At 49.9% G+C, this 24060-nt stretch overlaps 1 protein-coding gene across 1 annotated transcript; it reads right to left on the bottom strand.

The window, feature by feature from the left end:
* Positions 1-928: 928 nt before the first annotated feature.
* Rbsn (rabenosyn, RAB effector) lies at positions 929-24060 on the bottom strand. The gene is made up of 12 exons (XM_090323974.1): positions 23957-24060; positions 21405-21722; positions 16249-16389; positions 12599-12699; positions 11395-11440; positions 11130-11291; positions 9694-9935; positions 8537-8607; positions 7084-7170; positions 6270-6372; positions 4866-4970; positions 929-3824 (listed from the first exon to the last, which is right to left on the bottom strand). Exons 2-12 carry the CDS (start codon positions 21550-21552, stop codon positions 2712-2714), a joined length of 2319 nt encoding a protein of 772 aa, XP_090180100.1. The 5' UTR covers positions 21553-21722; positions 23957-24060; the 3' UTR covers positions 929-2711.

The raw sequence follows: 24060 nt of genomic DNA, 5'->3' as shown, positions 1-24060 counted from the left end.
GGGATATTTCCGGCTGGATCTCAGGTGCATCCAGCCCAGGTCCATCCAGAACCTCACCAAGCAGGTACAGCAAGGGTTGGGACAGCCTTCAGAAGCCAACAGTCAAGAGAGAAGTTTGGTTTGTCGCCTTCTCACACATGCAACAAATACTCAGACTCAACCACTAATATTTGTTATTTTATTTTTTTAGAAAAGAAGTTCTGATACAAGACCCAGAATAGTGCATGCACATCAGCAACCCTCAAGCTGACAGTGACAGCCACATGACGGCCTGTGACCTGGGAAGTCCCATTGCCTATCGACGCCCACATCCAGTCTACAGCATGGCTCATTGTAGTCAGTGAAGACATGACAGCAAATGCAGCGAGTTAGTGTCTTTAGTCATTAGGTAGAAAATACAAAAAGGTGAACAAGCAGCAGCCAGCTTCATGCCCCAACCCCCAGTCTCCTCTGTCGGGATCATGATGAGTGTCTGCATCAGCGATCTGTCAACTCGCTAACAGAGGAAGCCGAGTGGAATCAAACACAGTGCAGAGGGGGAAACATTCACATGCGGTAAGAACATGAAGCCATGGTTACAACTTATAGGCCAGTTTTTCTCAGCTGCCAACCTGTCTGTAACCCACGTGGGAAGTAGTACAGGGGTGTGTGTGGGGGGGGGGTTGCTTCTCGGGAATAAGGTCCGAAGAATCTGCTTTTAGTTTTATTTAGTTTATCTAGTGGGCTGGGAGTTTGGCCTAGTGGTAGAGTGCTTGCCTAGCATGCACGAAGACCTGGGTTCGATTCCTCGGTACCACATACACAGAAAAACTGGAAATGGTGCTGAGGCTCAAATGGTAGAGCTCTAGCCTTGAGAAAGTCCAAGGACAGTGCTCAGGCCCTGAGCTCAAGCCCAGGACTAGGAAAAAACAACAACAACAACAACAACAACAACAAAAAACTAGCTTTGAAAAGTGTTTCTTCTAGCCAGGCACCAGTGGCTCACACCTACAATCCTAGCCACTCAGGAGGTTGAGATCTGAGGATCATGGTTTGAAACCAGCCCAGGCAGAAAAACCCCTGTGAGACTCTTATCTCCAATTAACCATTCAAAAAACGGAAATGGCACTGTGGCTCAAGTGGCAGAGCACTAGCCTTGAGCTAGCAGTGCTCAAGGAAGACTCAGGGATAGTGTCCAGGCCATGAGTTCAAGGCAAGGAAAAAATAAAAAGTGTTTCTTGTGTGATTCTCCAGACTCTAGTTATAGGCTGTTAGCTGGTACTGACTTCAGTCAGTGAATCAATAATAATAATAATAATAGACACATTCTCTAAGAACAGCAATGATGAGAAGCAGAGAGGAATGATGGTCTAGGCGGGGAGGCACAGGCCTGTGAGCCTGAGTCCCTGTGGTGGCCTTTAGGAGCTGGACCTCTGAAAGAGGCCCAACAGGCAACATCTTAAATGCCTGGCTCCGGGCCTCACAGAATGGCCCATGGCCCAGGACATCAGGCTGGCACTCGGCTGACACTGGGACCTCCCACACAGTCCTGTGTGAACAGAGCCTGAGTGTAAGGCCCTCCACCCCACCCCCACTCTTCTGCAGGTCAAAAGCCCCCACAGGTACTAACCAAACATAGCCAGTAAACACCAAGAACTCTTCACACCCAGAGTTCAGGCATTCCCATCATCAAGAGGAACCTTCACCGGAATGGAGCAAAGGAGTCAACTCTCATACCAGAAGCTGGAAGCATGGCCAAGGGCTGGTGAAGGGCATAAAGTGACCAGCGGTCATTAACCAAGAGTAAGTACAACTGCAGAAAGTCTACCCAGAGCTGAGCACCTCTGGCTGTCAACCTGCTGGCTTGGCTCCTGCAGCCAGAGCACCAGAGCACCGCCGACCACTTCCCTTCTGCCTTCACTGAAGAGTTCAGGTGCCACCGCGATCCTGGCCTGGCTCCCGGACACCGCCCGTTCTCAATACTGGCAGTGTCAGAAGGTCTCTCATCAGCCACAGCTCAGGACGAACCACAAGGAGAGCTAATGGAAGGGCCTTCAAAGTCACTTTAATTCTCCTCTCTCAGGATGACCTGCCACAGCAACTTCCTGCATTGCATGCTGGGCCCTTTCATGAGACCAGAGCCTGGGAGGGAGGGAGGGAGGGAGGGAGGGAGGGAGGGAGGGAGGGAGGGAGAGAGGGAGGGAAGGAGGACAGTGTTGGGGTACAAACTTCTCCCTGACAACACTATCATTACCACTCCTATTTCAAAAAGCCCATGATCAAGTTCAAATTGACACCCCGCTTCACTTCCTTAAACTGAGGGGAGATGAGACTGGCTGCCCCTCCCGCCTCCTTCTCCTGACCAGGTCTTCTCCTCCCACACGGCATGGAAGGCAGTTCTGAGCAGGGCAGAGGCCCGGTGCCCGGGGCCCACAGACTTCGGTCCTCGACCTGCCTGGACTATAGGAACCACACGGAGGTGAGGGAGCAGCAAATGGGCCAAGAGGTGCTTGGCAGCCATTCCTGCCATGGCCCCCCAGCTGTGTGGAGTGGTAGAAATGGAATGTCCTGCTCTACCGCACGGTGTCACTCAGATGTAGTGGACATGCCCCGAAGTGCACAGCAGATTCAGCAGATTCTCCCCTAGTCTCCGAGCAGCCAGCCACCCAGCCTGCCTCTTCCCTTCAGCACCCAGCGCGGTCCTCTCCTGTCCCCAGGCTGCTGCCCTGCCGTCAGTCAGGGCCCCCCTTCTGCTTGGCTAAGGTGCACTTCAACTCCCTCAAGTTCTCGGTGAGCACCTCCACCTCGTCCATGCGGCCGCACTGCTTGGCGTCGAAGATGTAGGCCTTGATGTTGTCGATCTGCTGGAGGAGCAGCTCCTCCTCGATGGGCTCCTCAGCCTCGGGGCTGTCGCTGTCCCCCTCGAAGGGATTGGTGCAGGCGGGCTCCTCGAAGGGGTTCCTGGGGGCAGGGGGGCTCGAGGGCCTTGGGGAGGGATGGTCCTCCTCCTCCTCAAATGGATTGGGCGCTGGCCTGTCCGGGTCACCGAAGGGATTCCCTGGTGCCTCGTCCCCTCCCTCCTCCTCTTCAAAAGGATTGTACTCCCTGGGGGCGGCGGCTGGAGGGCGGAGGGCCACCTCTGCAGCAGCAGGGCTGGCAGCACTCTCCTCTGGGGGGCTGCGAAGGTCTTCGGCAAACGGGTTCAGGGAAGACGTGTCTTTGTGCCGTGCCGTGCCCTGGCCAGGGACCTGGGGCACAGACCACGCTTTGACGGGAGAAGGGGTCTCAGGAGCCGTGCTGCCCTGAGGTGGGGACGAGTCCAGATCCAAGGCGTAAGTGAGGTGAGTGCGAGGCCCCCGGCTGGGCTCCAGCTGGAAGGGTGTGAGTTCTCGGAAATCCAGGGACCGAGCCCGGGTGTGGAAGGATGACACCCGGAACTGCTCCTGCTCCCGCTCCCGCTCCCGCTCCCGCTCCCACAGCATCTGCAGCTGTTCCCGCTGCAGGTCCTCCTCCTCCGCCTGCCTCCGGGACAGCTCGATGGCCTTCTCCGTCTGCTGCTGGTCATACTCGTCCTGCAGCTGCCGCAGGTTCTCCTGCAGCGTGCACACCTCGTCCACGCGGCCCGCGGCCTTGGCCTGCCGGATGAACGATGTGATGTTGTGGATCTGCTGGAGTAGGGGGTCGGGGTCCTCACTCTGCCCTTGACCTTCCGACAGCGGCAGCCAGCCCTCAGCCTTTCTCAGGGGGGCGGGGCCCCTGCGGAGAGACGCCACTTCCCCGTTGGCTGCACGAGATGACAGGCCACTCTGCCTCTCCTCAAGCCTTCGCTGGGACTCCAGGGATGCCTGCAAACACCAAAACCACAGGGTCGCCACGCTAAGCCAGGCAGCAGACACTGGCAGCCACGACCTCCAGTCGCGGTGGCACTCTTATTTTCTCTCCTCAGGATTAAGGCATCAGAGCTGAAATCAAGGGGTGCTGGCCTGGATCGTCAAGAATACCATCACTCACAGAATGCAAGGGACAAGACTTAGCATCACTACACACTCACACAATCTCCTGGTCTAGCATCCGGGAGAATGAACACCAGTTAGAATCTCAGTGTTCAACACACATTCTTTTTTGGCTTTATTTTGGCAAGGTGGAAACCAAACCCAGGGCCTTAAGCATGCAAGGCAAGTGTTCCACCATGAAGCCATAACCTGGTACCCAGCCCCCCCTTTTTCCACACGGGCACTAGCCTGGATCTAAGGCCTGGGTGCCAGCTCTGCTTTTGTGCTCGGGGTTAGCATTCTACCACTTGAGCTTCAGCTCCACTTCTAGCTTTTTGCTGCTAGTTGTAGATAAGAGGCTCATGGATTTTTCTGCTTGGGACTGCTGCCCTCGGTGACCTCTGAGCTCAACCTCTTACGTAGCTAGGACTACAGGCCTGAGCCCTCCGTATGTGGCCCTTTAATTTTTTCAACTTACTTTCATTTTCCAAAGGGGTTTCGATTGATCCGTTTATGTATATAACACACCTTGATTCATTTTTCTTATTAGTCGGGGACTCTATGTTGCCAGGGGGCCTGGAACTCGCAACCCTCCTGCCTCAACCAGCTGACTGGCAGGACAGTGCCACCACGCTCAGCCATTTTCTGTGTAACTGTGCACATTCCAGTGTCTTCTAAAAGGACCTTCCTGGTGTCTGGAATCCTGCCAGCCTTCCTAGGGGGCCACTGCCACCCTCTACGACAGATCACCAGAGCCACTGACAGAACACGAGGACTTGGGAGAGCAACAACAAAGGTTCTGGTTTCCACAGGTGACAGTGAGGCCAGTCAAAAGCCACGTGGCTCGCAGGACTCCTAAGCAGGCAGGAGCTGCCAGATGAGTGGGTCACGAACCTGCCTCTCCATGGTCCTCTTCCGCTCCAGGTCCTGCTTTCTCTTCCGCTTCAACTCCTCAAACTGTTCTTTGGTTGGCAGTGACATCAGACCCAGTAACTTCTCCTGTGGGGAGTCACACGTAAGGTCACATTTACACCTTCTGAGGAAGAAGAGCGGACTCTTAAGCCATCTGCCCAGGCTGGCATCGCCTCTGGAGCGACAGTCCCCACGGCAGCGGAAGGGGGGCTCACCCTTCCACTGGGCCACAGCCAACCTCCAGCAGGGCTGCCTTTCCCCTGCAAGTTCTCACACCCCAAGCATGCAGCTGGCCTAGCCTCCGCTTCTGCACAGGCTCTCCACTGTCCACCCCATCCACAGGCCCCCCTGCTCCCACGCACCCCTCCACAGTACTCACGCCCTCTTAAATAGCGCGCACTTCAGTCCTTTACCACCGCCCCTCAGTGAGAACCGGAAAGGGAGTCCCCTTTCACTGCCGCCCAGCATTCAGAATACTACGTTGTTGCACAGAGTCAATGACTAAAGGAGAAAGGCTGAGTCTCCTCCTCATTGCAGTGCAGGAAAACCAGCCTGCAACCCTGGGCACTGGATCTCTTTTTTCACGCAGCCCCAGGAGTGGCGAGCGGGAGATATCCCACTCAGATCTTACCCTCATTCAGTCTGCCCCGAGTCCTGAGCCTGAACCCAGGAAGAATGCCCAACAAGCACATGCCACACACCACATCTACCAGAGAAAAATCTGACTCTATCGAATACCCAACAAAAATGCAATGGCTCAATATAGGATGGCAGCCACTGGAAGCAGTGTTCTCGCCACTGAAACACGCTATTTGAGCGACGTGTAAAAAAAAGTGCTTTATATAAAGCACTTACAAATTTGTAAGTATGTCCCAACTATAACTACTATATATACATGAAAATGCAAATGGAAAAAAGTGATGATTACATTAGGAAAACAAGATTAAAAGTAGTTTTCCTGCTGGGCATGGGGCTTACTCCTGTCAGCCTAGCTACTCAAGAGGCTGAGATCTGAGGCTCGTGGTTCAAAGCCAGCCCGGGCACTGAAGACCATGAGACTCTTATCTCCAATTAACCATTAGAAAACCAGAAGTGGCATTGTGGCTCAAGGAGTAAGTGGGTAGCCCTGAGCTGAAGAGCTCAGGGACAGCGCCCAGGCCCAGAGTCCAAGCCCCACGACGTGTCCCCCCCCCCCCAAAAAAAAGTTTTCCTTTAACTAAAAACTAGCTTTTTCTATAGATGTCATTTATAATAGAATCATAATCTTTTAAAATAATGGATGTAAGACTAGAAAAGAATGAGCCATTGACCCTGATAATGCCCATCAAGAGGCTGAGGCACAGCACAGGCCAACGGCAACACTTATGCCACCCAGAACGGCTTTACCTGCACAAAAAGTGTAGCCGAGTATCTGATCATCCTCTGCAGCCGCAAAGTGTTAGGATGTGGTGGAGGGTCCTGGTTCAAGCCTAAGGTTAAGATCTTCTTACTGGATTGGAACAAACACACCGGTGTAACAGGCACCTCAGAAACACGGATGAGAAGTTCCTGGAGCTGCGCTCCTGCCAGGAGCTTGTGTGGCAGTGGGTAAGGACTCTAAAAAGAGCTTCTCGCCCTCTGGCTGTACCCCAGACTCCTAACGCAGCAAGGACGCACGATTTGTGTGCAGGCTCCGAGGTGAGCGGCCTGCGTGACTGCTGTCTTAAAGATCTTGATGTTGTTGAAACTGGAGAAAACATTCATTTTGCACCAGGCCTTGCGAACCATGAAGCAGGTTCTGAATGTCCGGGTGGACAGTGGTTCCCATCTCAATTACCCCAGCAAGGGCCAAGCACCTCAGCAACCAGCCCACGGTCTAAGCAGCTTAGGTGTGAACAGAGTACCGCTTCCCTCCCAGCTCCTCCGGCAGTGTGGGCTGTGATACGCTTCCTCTCCTGTGCCCTGTCAGCATGCTGGCTCCCTGAGAAAGGCCAGTGACGGGCACACAATGCTGTCTATGGCTGGCTCCTATCTGTTTAATAACAATGACCAAATGAAATCCTTGACCAGAAACTTCTGGAATGAACTAAGTGCCAGAGTACCTGGGCACTGGCCAGCCCTCACACAAGCCCGCTGTCGCCAGGCCTGCTCTGCTGCCCACCCTGCCGTCAAGCATCACTTTCTACCTCATCGGCAGCAGACCTGCACGGGACCAGCTTACCTTAGCGCGTCTATTAGCTCATACACCTTCTGCACTTCCAGTCGGAGGTCGCCAGCATGCTCCAGGCTGTAGGTCGTCTCCCCGGCACTAAGGAGAATCACACAACACTGGACCTGCGTTTCACCATGCCGAGTACAGAATGTGGTACAGGAAGGCGCTCAAGGTTTAAGGCCTCGCAGAGGCAGGGTCGGCTCTCAAAGGGGCCTTTCAAGTTCAACAAAGCGGTGTTCTTCTCTTGGGGTGCCCACTTTTTGATGTGCAGACACCTCGGGGACATACTTGTGGTCTGGCTCTAAGGACCACCAGATACTCATAGACCAAATAAATGCAGCGGAATCCACTCTGGTTCACTTTTTCCCATGCAATTACGCTGCTGTCTTATAGAACGAAGCAGCAATTTACTAAATGATTTAGTCATAGTACTTTACAGCATAAAGCCAATAAATTTTTCACTCTGTCCACAGAGCAGGGGAATAAAAAGCTGACCAAGGGCTAGGCACGGCGGCTTACACCGGAATCCTAGCTACTCAGGAGGCTGAGATCTGAGGATCTTGGTCCAAAGCCAGCCTGGGTAGAAAAGTCCCCATGAGACTCTTATATCCAATTAACTACTCAAAAAACCAGAAGTGGAGCTGTGTCTCAAAGTGGTAGAGTGCTAGCTTTGAGCAAAAGTGCTCAAGACAGGGGCCGGGAGTTTGGCCTAGTGGTAGAGTCCTTGCCTAGCATGCACGAAGACCCAGGTTCGATTCCTCGGTACCACATACATAGAAAAAAGCTGGAAATGGTGCTGACGCTCAAGTGGTAGAGCTCTAGCCTTGAGGAAAGGCCAAGGACAGTGCTCAGGCCCTGAGCTCAAGCCCAGGACTGGCAAAAAAAAAAAAAAAAGTGCTCAAGACGGTGCCCAGGCCCCACATTCAAGCTCCATGACCCACAGAAAGATGTGTCAGCCACATCTTACTTGCCAAAAGCAGATGGCAGACTAGATTTAATCAACAGGCTAAAGTTTGCCAGCCACTGCCTAAAAGGGAATGCCAGCTCTAGGCTCTGACACGTTGCTGCCACTGTGGAAGAGGCATCTCAAAGGCACGAGCAGGAGCGAGGTCACTCCTTCCAGGCCCTGCCCAAACCTCCTCTGTCAGAAAGAGCTCGCTGCCTAAGCAAGACTAGGTATTTTTACAACGTTTCTATGATGAAGCCATGTGCCTTGCTGAAATGCAGACATGAAGAGGAGTCTTGTCAGCTAGCCCCAGAAGAAAAGCAGGGATAGAGGAAAGGCGCCCATTGGGGTAAGGCTTAGGAGTACAGCATGAGTTTAGCATATACACAGCTTTGGGACTCCATACCCACCACCAAAGAAAAGAAAAAGAAGAGGCTGGCCCTTTCAGCCACTGCAGGTCTGACCTGAAGTGGCAGAAGAGTGACCAGTGAACTAGAAGACAGAACAGGGGCTTACTTTAGTGATGCTGCCACCTTGATGTATTCAGGGGCCTTCTGGTCAACTTTCTCCATGCAAAGTCGTAATTTCTGAGAAGAAAAAAGAAGAGGTGAGTGACGGTCTCAAGCTATGCTGCCACATAACAAAGATGTGTGTAAAATGCTCATCTTTCAAACCTTCTGTTCCCCCCACACAATGTATACACCTACATTCTGGGCAGAAAATCTTACAGGGAAGAAAAGAAAGCGAGGGTGGAGCCTTGACCAGATGTTCCTGGGAGAAGTTCTAAGCAAGAGCAAGCTGCCAGCACTGCCAGGGCAGAATGAGGCAAAAGGCACAGTGGCTACTCCAGGCAAGGAAGAGGATGGTACACCAGTAGCTCAGTACCAGTCTCATCCATACTGCTTCTGGTAACTTCAGTATTCGCTTTGCATGGCAGGCCTAGACACAGCCATCCTGGTCTGTGGTGGCCTCTCAGTGATCACTGACAAATCACTGCTCCTGAACCAGGTACCCATGGTCACCTCTGGAATCCTTGCTATTCAGAAGGCTAAGATCTGAGAATCAAGGTTCAAAGCCAGCCTGGCCAGGAAAGGTTATTTGGCTTTTATCTCCAATGGAAGTGAGTCTGTGGCTCAAGTTGTAGAGCAGTAGCAAAAAAGCTAAGTGATGGACCCAGGCCCCGAGTTCAAGCCCCCAAACCAGTACAAATGAAACACACACAAAAAAAACCAGTTCAGCTGCTCAAGCAGCTTCCTGACTTCCGACTCCCTGCCTAGATGACAGGTCTTACCTGGCCAGCCTCAGACCAGGGCACTTTCAAAGCACACCTCTACCAGGGGTGTTGTGGGGTCACTGGGGTCCAGCCTTCCCAAGGACCCTTCCAGTCCACTGTTTATACCTCCAGCTTCTGCCTTCCCACACAACCCATCCATAACACTGCAACTGCTTTTCCTCCCTTGACTCAAAGCCCCCACAGTCCTCTTGCAAGTGGGCAGAGCGGATGGAGAAATGAGTAGTCAGAAGATACCCAGGAGGATTCTGTGACTCACAGGGACCCAGCTTGGGACCACAGCCCAGCCCTCGGCAGGAACTCATAATAACTCAAGGGAACAACTTTGCAGACATTCTCTGGACTCTGGAGGCCAACCCGACGGGAAGGCAGAGGCTCTCACCTCGTAGAGCTTCACGATGTCGGGCGTGTGCTCCTTCTCGTTGATCTGCTGCTCCCTCTTGAGCAGCGTGTCCTTGCAGTGTGCACAGCAGCGGATCCGGTCGTCGTCCTTCTCGTCTAGGACCGAGCTGACACTGCTCATGCTGCTGATGCTGCCCCGCCGGGAGCCGTGGACACTACTGGGGGACTGGCTGGGGCTGGTGTGGGTGTTCAGGGCGTCCTTGCTGGCACTGGTCAGCTTATCTGTACACCACAGAGGGGCAGCCATGACCTCCACAGCATCCGTTATCCTGTGCTCATGACGGTGGGCCGCCAGGCTATGGGAGGTTGGCTTGGGGAGAAAGCTCAGGCTCCACCTGGGGCAGGGACCTGCCCCCTTCTGCCTCTGCAGTGGGGCACTGGTGGGAAAAGCAATGCTCCGTCCACAGGGGAAGCCCCAGGCACCTATGGCACTCAGTAGCCCCATATGACCTGGGGCCCTTCTGCGTGACAGAGGGATAGGCATTGCTTGATTTGTGAGTCTTCTTCTCAAAGTCTCACAAAGCAGAGCCGATAAATTACTGCTGAGCCTCTCAAGAGTGCAAGATACAACTCTGTTGCTGTCATTTAGTTACATGTCTGTATCTGTTATGCCTGGTATAACAGATTGCACAAACAAAAACCTAGGAGCCACGTCCAGACTGTACAAAGGAAAACCTACGAGTCACATCCAGGCTGCCGCCTCTTATAGATAACCCTTGAACTATTTTGTACTTTTTTACTTTTTTTCTCCAAGTGCTGAGAATAGGTCTCAGGACCTTGAATATGGCTAGGCCAGTATGGGGGCTTGAACCCAAGGCTTTGTACTCTTAATTGGCTTTTTCTACCCACAACTGGTACTCTATCACTTGAGCCCTGCCTCCACTTCCAGTTTTTGCTATAAGTTGGAGATAAGGGATCTGTCTGCTTGGGCTGGCTCCAAACCATGATTCTCAAATCTTAGTCTCCTAAGTAGCTAAAATTACAGGCATGAACCACCAGTATCTGACTAATATTTACATAGTTAAGAGGTGGTCAAAAAGACCAAAACAATGGGGCCAGGAGTTTGGTCTAGTGGTAGAGAGCTTGCCTAGCATGCACAAAGACCTGGATTCAATTCCTTGGTACCACCTATAGAGAAAAGGCTAGAAGTGGTGCTGTGGCTCAAATGGCAAAGCTCTAGCCTTGAGAAAGCCCAAGGACAGTGCTCAGGCCCTGAGTTTCAGCCCCAGGACTGGCCAAAAAAGAAAGGATAAGAAGAAACATCCTAGGAACCACAGGTAGTCCAAAATGCTTCAAAGAGTTACTGCCTGATCCTTACCGACCCCCACAGGGACTACTGTATGGCTGCCAGCATGGTGGCCGTGGTGGTGATATAGTGGCACTCATGAGCCGGGGGTGACCAGCCATGACACCTACTTGCCAATGGCAGCCCGATGACCTCCATGCACTTCTTGCACATGATGGACCCGCAGAGGCGGCAGTGGTGGCGTCGGTTCCGAATGCTGAACTTATTCCCACAGTCGGGACAGAAAGGGACGTCCTGGTCATTGACCCAAGGCACCACAGACTTTTCTATTGCTTTGGGAAAAACAAAACAACACAACACAAAACAAAATTTAAACTGCTAGCCAGGAAAACAAAAACTAGTAAGCAGAATGAATATGAGCCAAGTGCTAGTTACCTCGAATCTTTGCAGACTCCGTGTTTGCTCTGTCAAATGCAGTGAGCTGGGCAGGCGAAAACAGGACCAAATGGAGTTAATCAGGACGTCCCTGCCACGCCCTCGGGCAGATGCCCACCTCTGCATCTCAAGTCCCCAGCCACCCCTAACCGTGCTTCCAGGACAGCAATTCCATACAGAATAGAGCTGCCGTTCCATAGCTAGAAGGCACCCCACTTCCTATGATCTACCCCCAGTCTCTTCTTTGGTGGCACCTGTTCCAGGTGACCAGGTGAAGGCCAGGGTGGGGGAGGGGCAGTCGTGAAAACAATGGTAAGCACTATTTTCCAGTCTTGGTGCACAATAAAACTGGTTACACACTTCTGCCTAAAAGGTCCACAAAAAGAGGTAAGGGATAAGAGTGTAGTGACGGCAGTTGTGGTTATGGCTACCAAGTCCCTAAGTACTGCCAAGCACAGTGTGCCTGGGTAGGTGTGGTGCTGCACACCTGGCATCCCAGCTACTTGGGAAGGAGAAGCAAGAGGCCTAAGAAGTCAAAGCCTCTCTGGACAAAGTCAGTGAGACCTTATTTCAAAACAGAATACAAACAAAAGGGCTGGGGAGTGTAGGTCAAATGGCACCAGACTCTGGGTTCAATCTCTAATAATACACACGCACACGTCTGTACACACATATGGACTCAGTGGGAGACATGCACTTAGCATGCATGAAGCCCCAGCTCCCGTCCCAGCACAGGAAGTAGAGCAGGTGCTATGGTTGTCCCGCTGCACCCAGTCAGGCTATACACACCGGGGTCACTGTACAGTGTGATCCTGCGCTACAGACACACCTCAGGACCACAGGACAAGGAGCCAGTCCAGGTATTCTAACCTGCACACTGGCCTCGCTGAGCACTCCTCACAGACCTGGTCACTGTACCTGTTTGCCACTGAGTGGCATCATACCCAATGCCCCCCACTGAAGGACTATGTCTGAGAGCCCCCCAAAAAGGCAAGGCTTTCTAGTAACCCAGAGGGCTTCATGGGTGGGAGGGAAGCTGGGCCAGTCTGCTGGTCTGGGCCATTCCCTCCATAGCACCCCTGTCCTCTGTGCCACTGCCCTCCTCTGCCAGGAGCAGACATGGAGGACGCACTGAGCACTCCCTCCAGACATGGGGGGAGGGTATGTCCTTTCAGGAAAAAGTGCTTTAAAACTACAAATTTACCTTCTCTAACCTGATTATCAATTTATTGACTTCAACAACATAATGGTCAATTCTTGCAGCCCGATGCTTTTTGAAGTCAGAGAGATGGCTTCTGGCAGCACCTAGGAAGGACAAAGGAAGAGAAATGGCTTGCAGTCTTTCTGTAAGTGCCTTGCTAACCTTGCTTATCCTCCAGGGATTTTCAAAGCCAGTAAGACGCCTAGGACTATAGAGCCTTACTAACAATTCCAGAGCCAGAATGCAAGTGGAAGTTGTTAAAATGCGCACCATGGCTGTCAGCAGCCACGTATGACAGGAGAGGCCTCATAGGGGGGAGAGCTTAGACTTGATTTCAGTTCTGCCACACACTGGCTGTCCTTGAACATTACTTAACCTCTCTGGAACTGGGAAGCCACACAAGGTAACAATACCACGACTTCACGAAACAAAGGTAACAGCAGTTCTAAAAACGAAGCAAGTGAAACATACTAAGTTCTTAGAACACCTAACAGGCATGTAAATGTTAAATATCAAATGTGAGTGAACATTGTATTCTCATATTTCTCTGTACTTTCTAAAGCTGATACAATATAGCTTTTGATCAAAATGGCCTAAGGGACAGTACATGCCCTTAAGGTAGTTAGTTAAAGAAAGAAGTACCATTCTGGGCCTGGAGTTTGGCCAAGTGGTAAGAATGCTTGCCTAGCATGCACAAAGACCCAAGTTCAATTCCTTGGTACCACATATATAGGGGGAAAAAAAAGCTGGAAATGGTGCTATGACCCCAGTGGTACAGCTCTAGCCTTGAGAGAGCCCAATGACAATGCTCAGGCCTCGAGTCCATGGCCTAGGAATGACAAAAAAAAAAAAAGAAGTACTGGGGCCGGGAGTTTGGCCTAGTGGTAGAGTGCTTGCCTAGCATTCACGAAGACCCAGGTTCAATTCCTCAGTACCACATACATAGAAAAAAGCCAGAAGTGGAGCTGAGGCTCAAGTGGTAGACCTCTAGACTTGAGAAAGTCCAAGGACAGTGCTCAGGCCCTGAGCTCAAGCCCAGGACTGGCAAAAAAAAAAAAAAAAGTACCATTCTCAATCCAGCAGCCAAGATCCAAGAGAAGGTTCCCAACACAGATGGAACGAAGTGGCACATGGCCACAGCACATTTGAGCTATCTCTTTCCTTTCTTTCTTTCAGTCAGGTGGCAGGCTTGAACTCAGGGCAGGCTGTATCATGACTGGTGATGGTCACATGCTGAGATACCTTCAATTACTAAATTAACAAAAAATTTATCATGTACATGTACTTCTGCAATATTTCTACATGGAAGGGCTATACAAGGCTAATAAACACGTGTATTATATCACTTATGTCTTGTAATGAGAACATTTAAAATCTATTCCCTCAGCAAGTTTGAGGCACAGAATACAACCACATTAATTAAGCTTGGTGGTGTGCCATGGGTACTTTGAACTTATTCTTACTATCTGAAGCCCTGCTTTTGTTTTTGTTTTTTGTGGTCTTTTCTTTTTTGATACTGGGCACTGAACCCAGGACACTGCACTTGCTAGCCATGTGCCTTGCCACTGAGCCACATCCCAGCCTGAAGTCTTCCATCCACTTGATCATATCCCACATACGATGCTTTCACTTGTGCCTTTTCCTCCCTGCCATTCTCTAACATCCAATTAAATGTTAGTTTAGAATTTTAGTTTAGGGGTAACTGCAAAGATTAAGTTCTGAAATTTGCCCTTTATTTGGCTTTCCACATGATTTTCTTCCTCCAATTACTGAAATGGGCAAGTTAAGCAAAAAACCAGCCTGGTGATCTGACTTTGGCAATCATGAAATAAGTTATCACAGAGCTAAGTCAAGTTCATATGCCTGGAATTTATCCTTCTTCAGTTTCTAATTGTTTTTTTTGTTTGTTTGTTTGTTTGTTTTTGCCAGTCCTGGGCTTGAGCTCAGGGCCTGAGCACTGTCCTTGGACTTTCTCAAGGCTAGAGCTCTACCACTTGAGCCTCAGCACCACTTCCAACTTTTTTCTATGTATGTGGTACCGAGGAATCGAACCCGGGTCTTCATGCATGCTAGGCAAGCACTTTAACCACTAGGCCAAACTCCCGGCCCTCTAATTGGTTTTTATATATATTTCATAACTATTTATTTCAGAATGATTTTTAGAGCAGTTTTCTCCTGCAATGACGAGAATGTTCCCACTCTCTAGTAGTGTAGACACTAGACAGTTCAATTGTAGCTAGTATGTGGTTGAGAAGATGACTTAGTTCAGTTTATTTAAGTAGTGCACATATGAAGATCTTGTTTCTGAGATTCTCCATCAAAAAATTACCTTTTGCCAGTGCCAGTGGCTCATGCCTGTAATTCTAGCTACTCAGGAGGCTGAAATCTAGGGAGATCAAAGCTAGTGCATGCAGGCAGAAGAGTCTATGAGACTCTGTCTCCAAAATAACCAGCAAAATACCATCTACCGTGACAGTAGAGGGCCCCGCAGGTATCTGCAGGTGAACACCCCTTCCTGCAGAGCCTGAGCATCCTGTCTATGACGGAAGTGAGGAACAGCGTCCCTTGACCTCGGAAGGCTTTTGGGAAAGTAGAATAAAGCACTATGAAGGAATCACCGTGCTTTTTATCTTACTTGTCCATGTCATAGACCCAAAATATTTAATTAGGTTAGGGTATAACTCAATGGTAGAACACATTATTTAGCTACATGAGGCCCTAAGCACCCCCAAAAAATATTACTAATGATTATTATTCAACATTTAAAATATACGTAAGATTAGATAGTTCAACTCAGGATGTGGGGCAGGACATATTTATGATAAGAGCTGTACTGAGATAGAATTCACATACACACAATTCACACAAATTCAATGGCTTCATATAATCACAAGATCGAACAACCATCACAAGAAATTTTGAAATATTTTCATCACCTCCCAAAGACAATTATTCTGTGAGCTGGTGGCTCACACTTACAATCCTAACTACTCTAGTGGCTGAGATTTGAGGATCATGGCTCAAAGCCAACCAAGACAGGAATGGCCCTAAGACTCTTATCTCCAAGTAACAACTGGGTAGGGGATAAAAGGGAGGCAGGGAAGCTGGAAGTGGAGCTGTGACACAAAATAAAAGCACCAGCTTTCAGCAATAGTGCCCGGGCCCTGAGTTCAAGCCCCAGGACTAGCGCACGCGCGCACGTGCACATGCACGCGCACACGCGCACACACATACATACGCACGCACGCACGCACGCACACACGCACGCACGCACGCACACACAAAGGCAGTTTGAAATAGTAGACAGTGTTATAATTATGTTCTTAACAAACCAGTGCCTCTCATCTGGCAGGTGACGCCCAATGTAAGCAAAGACAGATCTTGCCAATCCTGTCTGTGCCAGGGCTGACATCATACCTCACCTAGGCAGTTTACCAATTGCTTGACCCTGGGCAGGTTCCCACAGGATGCAGTGAGGACTCAACCAGACCACACATGCAAAGCATACGTCACCAGGGGAGGAGCTCCATGAGAAACAGAACCCTTGGTCTACTGACTCCATCTCCATCTAAACAAATACTGCCTAGGTTATCCTAGGTACCTAACAACCACCCGTTGAATGAAAGTATGAGTAAATGCCAGTGTTTTCTTACCAAGCTCCTGAGGCTCCCACATGTAGGGGTCAACCCCTCCATAGCTGAAGGACTCATACCCATGGGCCCCTGCTTCTGCTCGATCATCCCCCTCTCGTTTCAACAACTTGTTCTTTGCTTTCTTTGCCTTCTGCACAAGACCTAAAAAAAAAAGGAAACAAACACCACAAATGAACCTGGGAAGACCACCAGTAAAAAGTCAAGGGAATCTCGAAAACAAAAGTTGATAAAACTATCGCCTGTCTTTAAAAAGGGACAAGAAATATCTATAAAATGAGCAATAAGTACAGAAACATTATTATTATAAAAACCACAGAGCCTGAGTCAGCATTAGTAGAACCTTGGTTTATATGGCCAACATTAAGACAACACAAGCCTAAGTCACTGTTCACCGCTAAACTTAAGAGCTTAATCAAAGGGGAAATAGTGACTGCATGCTGGTGCTGCTCAGCCTGTAATCCTAACTACTCAGGAGGCTGACATCTGAGGATCACAGTTCAAAGCCAGCCTGGGCAGGAAAGTCTATGAGACTCACAATTAATCACAGAAAACCCCACAAGTAGTGCTGTGGCTCAAGTGATAAGAGTGCTAGCTGTGAGCAAAAGGAGCTTAGGGACAACACCCAGGCCCAGAGTTCAAGCCCCAGGACTGGCCAAAGGAAAGAAGGAGGAGGAGGAGGAGGAGAACATTTTCTGAATTGTATCCTTGCATGCCCCAGGCACAATACAAAGTGCTGAGGGCTCATAGTGGCAGTTCATGCTCAGTTCACATTGTATCAGATGGGTGACAAGCCTACTGACAAAATGAGATCAAAGTGGAGGGTAAACCTTGCTTTACTGAAGATTACAGAGCACAGGCAGCAAACTGGAGTAAATGCCTCATTTGCCAATGGCCAATGGCAATTCCTAAACCATGGCTCTGCAGAACAAGGGGAATGTTCCATGTGTTGAAGTAAGAGGACTAGCGGTTAGAATAGAGAGAAGTTAACTGAGTGAGGAGAGGAGATTCTCAGTTCCCAGCTGTGGTCTCATTAATAATCTTAAATCTTGGTTGACTATTATTGCTGAGTAGGCTCTAATAGAGAATATAGGTAAAACAAAATTATATCACAACTTTGATATTTAATAGATCAGTACTTCATGGAGTTCTCATGACTTTGAGGTATTCTATTACTTGAATAAAATTAAAAAACAACTCCTAGGGCTTTGCAAAAGTACAGGTAAGTACAGACACGGAAGAGCTAGCAGGCATCCAGAATCATTTACTTTTTACTTGTCTAAGAATACAAATATCTTAAATTTCTGAAGGACTGAAAAACCAGATGGAGCTGAGCACTGTGGCTTATACCTGTAATCTTAGTTACTCTGGAAGCTGAAATCTGAGGATCATGGTGTGAAGCCAGCCCCAGAAAGAGAGTCCATGAGACTCTAATCTCCAATTATGTACTACCTACCCAATGAAAAAAAAAGTCTGGAGTGGAGCTCTGGCTCAAGTGGTAGAGCACTACCCTTGAGTTTTGAAAACAAGCTCAGGAACAGCATTAGGTCCTGAGTTCAAGCCTCAGAACTGGCAAAGACCAAAAAGAGATGCTTTTAGAGAGACATTTCAAGAAACCTATGACAACAGTCTTTAACACTTTGCCTTCCGGATTCTATGATACAGAAGATTACATAAGAACTGCGGAAGAATTTCTTTCCACTACGGAAATGACCCGTTGCACTAAAAGAATGCTTAACTAGATCTCCTAGTGCTTTTGAGATAGAAATAGAGGGGAAAAAAAAACCCCAAAAGGATCATGTAATTTTATTTTGTGTGCTGCTGGGGGTAGAACAAAGTCTTTGCCCATGGTAGGCGAACACTCTGCCTACTCTGGGCTACACCCCAGCCTAGATTCGGTGTGCTCATGTGTATGCATCTTACACAGGGGTCATCACAGGTGCCTGAGGACATTCTCTAACCTCGCCACAAACTGGCCTCATCAGTCTTAGAAATAACATGGCAAGTGGATGCTAAGATGGAAGCTGTTGAAAAGCTGAGTATCCTTCAACTGTCCTCAGCAAATCCCTACCGTAAGGTTTCAGAATGCTCTGCCCCTGTCTCCGCTGCCCTCAGAAAGCCGCAATGCATGTTGTGAACAGAATATAGGACACTTCACCATCAGTAATGCAGAAAGAGCAGTGGACTTAGGAGGTGGCAGGTCTGTGATCCAGAACTGGCGCTGCCAATTCCTGTGTGACCTTGAATAAGTTACTGGATTCTGTGCACCACAGACAATAATATCTGTAAAATGTGCCTTCCTGTAGGAGGGCTGGGAGAGTCAAATGAAATGACAGTGTAAATAAAGGAAACTGAAAGCCAGAAAGCGCAGTACTCTTCCTTATCTTTCTAATAGCTGTGGTTCTGCTCCGTTTTGACAACCAGAAGTCTCTGTGGGAATCAGAGTCCTCAAGAATTTTAAATGCTTGGTCTCACTGGGTTTGTGGATGGAGGGTATCACTGCCAATGTTTTCTGTAATGCTTTTCTTCTCCTGAATGCGAATATGGAGTGGAACTTGACTACAAGGTGCATGATTCACATGTGTGTAGAAAAAATGCACTGAGGAACACCAGGGAGGGAGACAGTAATGAAAACAACAGCTACCACTGCTTCACTCTCATGGCCTCCAGAAGCACTGCCAGGGGCGAGAAGCAAGGTGGCTGAAGAACTAGGAAACTGAGTCCAGGGAGCAAAAATTTACTTGGTGGTTAGAAATGGAATTCAAGAAATATAGTAAATATGATTTGCAGTCAGAACTTTTCTCTCTTCAACTCTTCAGGACCTGGGATCCTGGATTTAACATCAAGAGTTAACATTTTGGGTTATTTCTCTTTGTTTTTCAGCGGTGACCTTCCTTTCATATTGCTGCAGGAGGCAATGTCCAGTACAGGAAGGAGGGAGAGGAGGAAGTATTAAATCCAACAGCAGGATTTTTTTTTTTTTTTTATCAGTCATGGGACTTGAATTCTGGGCCTGGTGCTGTCCTTGAGCTCTTACAGCTCAAGGCTATCGCCCTACCCCTTGAGCCACAGTGCCACTTCTGCCTTTCTAGTGGTTAATTGAAGATACGAGTCTCATGGTCTTTGGGCTGGCTTTGGCCTAGCCTCCTATGTAGCTAGGATTACAGGTGTGAGCCACTGGACAGGACTGGATTTTTTTTTTTTTAAGCCAGAACATCATGTAAGTTTATTTCAGATGTAATAGCAATGTTAAGCTGGGTGCCAGTGGCTCACACCTGTAATCCCAGCACAACAGGTTAAGATATAAGGATCACTGTTTGAAGCCAGCCCATGCACTAAAGACCATGAGACTCTTTTTTCCAATAAATTACTCAGAAAAAAGTGGTGCCATGGCTCAAATGGTAGAGCACTAGCTTTGACCATAAAGAGGCTTAGGGACAGTATCCAGGCCCTGAATTCAAGTCCCAGGACTAACAAAAAAAAAAAAAAGGAATGTTAAAATTAACAAGTTAACTGCATCAAGTAAACTTAGCCATGCAATATTATTTAATTTTTCCCTCCAAAACTGAGAACTTCTCTTTTCTACCACTATAGATAGTTTCACAATAGTTCTGTTTTATTGTACTTTCAATTGATGAATAAACTGCTTAGGAGAATTTAAGAATTCCTGCCAGCATGGAGGCTCACACCTGTAATCCTAGCTACTCAGGAGGTTGAGATCTGAGGATCACTGTTCAAAGCAAAGCCAGCCCCAGCATTAAAGCATTAAAAAGTCTGAGAGACTCATCTCCAATTAATCACTAGAAAACAGGAAGTGACATCGTGGCTCAAGGGTAGGGAGGTAGCCTTGAGCTGAAGAGCTCAGGGGCAGCATCCAAGACCAGAGCTCAAGTCTCTCAAATGACCCGAGGGGGGGGGGGGAGGAAGGTGGCGGCGCTGGGAGTTTGGCCTAGTGGTAAAAGTGCTTGCCTACCATGCATGAAGACCTGGGTTTGATTCCTTGGTACCACATACATAGAAAAAGCCAGAAGTGGTGTTGTGGCTCAATAACAGAGCTCTTGAGAAAACCCAAGGACAGTGCAGGGCCCTGAGTTTCAAGCCTCAAGACTGACAAAAAAAAGAAAAGAAAAAAAAAAAAGAATTCCTACCCCCCCAAATGAAAACCAGGAAAAATAATATACTGCATAGACAATGTATATTGTCTATAGATTTCTCTACAATTATTTTCTTTAGACCCTAAATGTAAATGCCATGCTGTGTTATTTTAATTTATTATTTTTGCCAGTCCTGAGACCTGAACTTAGGGCCTGGGCACTATCCCTGAGCTTCTTTTGCTGAAGGCTAGTGCTCTACCACTTGAGCCACAGCACCACTTCTGGCTTTCTTTTTTTGTTCATGTGTACTGAGAAACTGAACCTAGGATTTCATGCATGCTAAGCAAGCACTCTACCACTAAGCCAAATTCCCAGCCTAACATTGTTGTTTTTTGCCCAAATAGTAAAACCTATCTGTCCTAAAAATTGTAATAGATACAACTAGTGATCTTCTAGTTAACATAACTACCATTTTATCTCAAAGAATATGTGCATCAAAATAATCAACTCAAGCTGGAGGGGTGGTTCAGTGGCAGAGTGTAAGCTGAGCAAGCTTGAGACCCTTAACTTAGACCTCAGTACCACCAACAATAAAAAAATAAACTGACGTGTGGTATGCTTTCACTTTAGTCTTAGTTGATACACAGGCAGATTAACTACTTCCCAACAAGTCTAAACTTTCACAGCAGAAGGACATTCCTGTCCAAACTATCTCAGGCTAGGGCTGGGCGGGCTTCAGATAATCTAGCAAGGGACAGCGGATCACGTTTTATGACCTTCAGTAGCTTCAAATAAATCTTCACGGGGTGAATTCAGGCAAGTGACCAAATCTCTCCATGCCTGGTATCCTCACCAGCAAAATAGGTCCATGGACAGCGACTGTGAGCACCGGATGAAATGAAGACCCAGAGTAGTTCTGACCAAGTCAGGCCCACACCAAGCACGAGACACCTTACCTGTTCACTACTACCATCATCCTACCTAGACAGCGGCATGGAGACGCATGAGACTACCCCACAAAGTACAGCTGTCACTGACTGGATGAGGAAGCACACCGCCTCTTACTTTTAATCTGTCCTTTGACATCCCGGTCTTCCCCGGAGTGTTCTTCCTCGTAGTGAGACTGCAGCTGGTAGAAAGACTGCAGGTCCTTCAGGCACAGAGGGCAGAGGAAGCCTTCCCTCACTTCCCCTGGGTCATCCAAAGTTGCCATGGCTGTGCCCCTCTCCACCTCAGGACAGTGGTCTCATGCCAAGAGGCCCTTGATTCCTCCCCTGGGAGCAGACTCCCCCAGTGTTAACGTAAGCAAGCAGCCCTCCGGTGATGGGGAAGTGGCGGCATCACGGCTGTGGACAAGGTTTCCTCTCTGGTGCGGGAGGAGATCTAAGAAAGGAAAGAAGGGGAAAAAAGCTAAGTCAGGCAAATTACCAGCAACCAACATCTTTCTTTGTTCTTTTCACAGTTGAAAAAAGGTACTTTTGTTCAGTACGAGTCAGTAAAAAGGAACTGTCTCTCAAATCCTTAGACCAAGACACTAAACCCAAGATGTGAGAACATCATGAAACACTAGCAACTCATTAGGGTGGGAAGATTTCCAGATAAGAAAGCAGGATACGAGCTGGGCTAGGTTGGGGCTTGGGGCTCCGTGGCTCCCGCTTGTAATCCTAGCTACTCAGGAGGCTGAGATCTGAGGATCGAGGTTCAAAACCAGTCCAGGGACGCACTAGAGTTCATGAGACTCCTATCTCTGATTAACCACCAGAAACTGGAAGTGGCCCTGTGGCTCAAGGGGTAGGGCTACTAGTAGCCTTGAGCTGAAGAGCTTAGGGACAGTGCCCAGGCCCAGAGTTCAAGTCCCACAATCGACCAAAAAAAAAAAAAGCAAGCAGGATGCCAACAGAGTTCATTCAAATGACCCAACTTCACCATTTTGATGCACTTCAACCATTGAGAAAATGGTGTTTCTTAGGGAGCAGAAATTTTTATAAACTACATACATTGTCTAAAGATAGAAAAGACAGTGTTTGTTTTGTTTATAATCTTAACTTTGGGTTAAGGAGGAACATTAGAAGCTTGGTGGGAGAAAGCAAAATGGCCCTGGTGCAGCTACTCAGAAGCTGAGCCAGGAGGACCCCTGGAGCCCAGGAGTTTGAGGCCAGCCTGAGCAACAACACACAAGACCCTGTTTCATAAGAAAAATAAATCTGTGAGTCAGAAAGGAAAAGAACAAGTAAGCACTGGTAGCTCACACTTGCAATCCGAGTTATTCAAGAGGCTGAGATCTGAACATCGAAGTTCAAAGCAGCTAAGGCAGAAACGTCTAGTGAGAGTCCATCTTCAACTAACTAGCAAAATGTCGGGCTGCAGATGTGTCTAAAGTGCTCCCCCACCCCCAATACACGTATTTATGTTTCTATTTGTAAAGCACTCTTACTGTTTGAACTTAACAAGTTTGTATAATAAACCAGTGACAGTTGGACAGCAAGCCTAAAGTTCTCACTGACTCAAAAATGAAAAGACTTCTTTAGCAAGTTACACTTTCTGTCTTATCCAAAGACATTTTCAATGTCACCTCAGAATGGCGATGAGCCACACGGACAATTCCGACAAAACTATGTCACAAAAGCAGAGAAATTTCTCGCCATGAACCTGGACCACAAACGACCCTACAGAGAGAGGGAGTAAACTCGGCTTTAGATGGACGACGACGACGGAGGCCCGGGGAGGGGACCCCTGGTCCTCCGAGCTGACCCAGGAAGCCATCGGGTCCCCGCGGTTTCCTCGAGCCAGTCCGTGTCCCCTCCATGACTAAACGATCGGGTCAGGCTGGACCCGGCGCGCGGCCTTTCCCCGAGGTGGACCAGACCAGGGGACGCAGAGCAATGACAAACCACCAGACCGGATTCCTGGACCGCTAAAGCCCAGCCACGCGCGCCGCCCTGCCGCAGGCCCAGCACAAAACTCTCACGTCCTGCTTGTGTGACCCCCCGCAGTCTCGGGGACCCCCGCCGCCCCTGACCCCCGCCATCCCGGGGACCCCCGCCGTCCCGCGCCCCACGCCGCCTCAGGCCCCAGCGGCCGCGCTCCCCTCAACCCGGGACCCGCGCCCTCCGCCGTCCCGCGCCCTCCGCCGCCCCTGACCCCCACCGTCCCGGGCCCCCGCCGTCCCGCGCCCTCCGCCGCCCCGGATCCCCGCCGTCCCGGGCCCCCGCCGTCCCGCGCCCCCCGCCGGCCCGCGCCCCCCGCCGGCCCGGGCCCCAGCGGCCGCGCTCCCCTCAACCCGGGACCCCCGCCGTCCCGGGACCCCCGCCGCCCCGGGCCCCAGCGGCCGCGCTCCCCTCAACCCGGGACCCCGCCGCCCCACACACTCCTCATCCCCACGCACCGGAGACGACCGATCGGACGTCACCGTCCCACGGACGCCACAGAAAACGCGGCTTCGGCCTCGCGCGACCCCAGAACCAGACTCCCCACGCCCCGCCGGGGCGCCCCCACCGCCGCCGAGCCGCCGGCCCGCCAGCCCCGTCCCCGCGTGCGTCACGCCGCCCCACGCCCGCCCGCGCGCTCCCGGGCGCCAGCCGAGACCCCTGCCTTCCAGACGGTGCATCCCTCAGTACCCGCCACGCTCCCCGGGCCTGACTGGTCCGCGGCCCCGGACCCGGGCCTCCGCCTTTCCTCACAGAGCCACGGCAGCCATCTCGCATCAGCTGCTCGGCGTTCG

Source organism: Megascapheus bottae, chromosome 33, assembly GCF_031878675.1.
Source record: "Megascapheus bottae isolate mThoBot1 chromosome 33, mThoBot2.hap1, whole genome shotgun sequence".
Lineage (NCBI taxonomy): Eukaryota > Metazoa > Chordata > Mammalia > Rodentia > Geomyidae > Megascapheus > Megascapheus bottae.
Note: the sequence above shows the minus strand (reverse complement) of the source record. Positions and strands in the feature narration are given on the sequence as shown.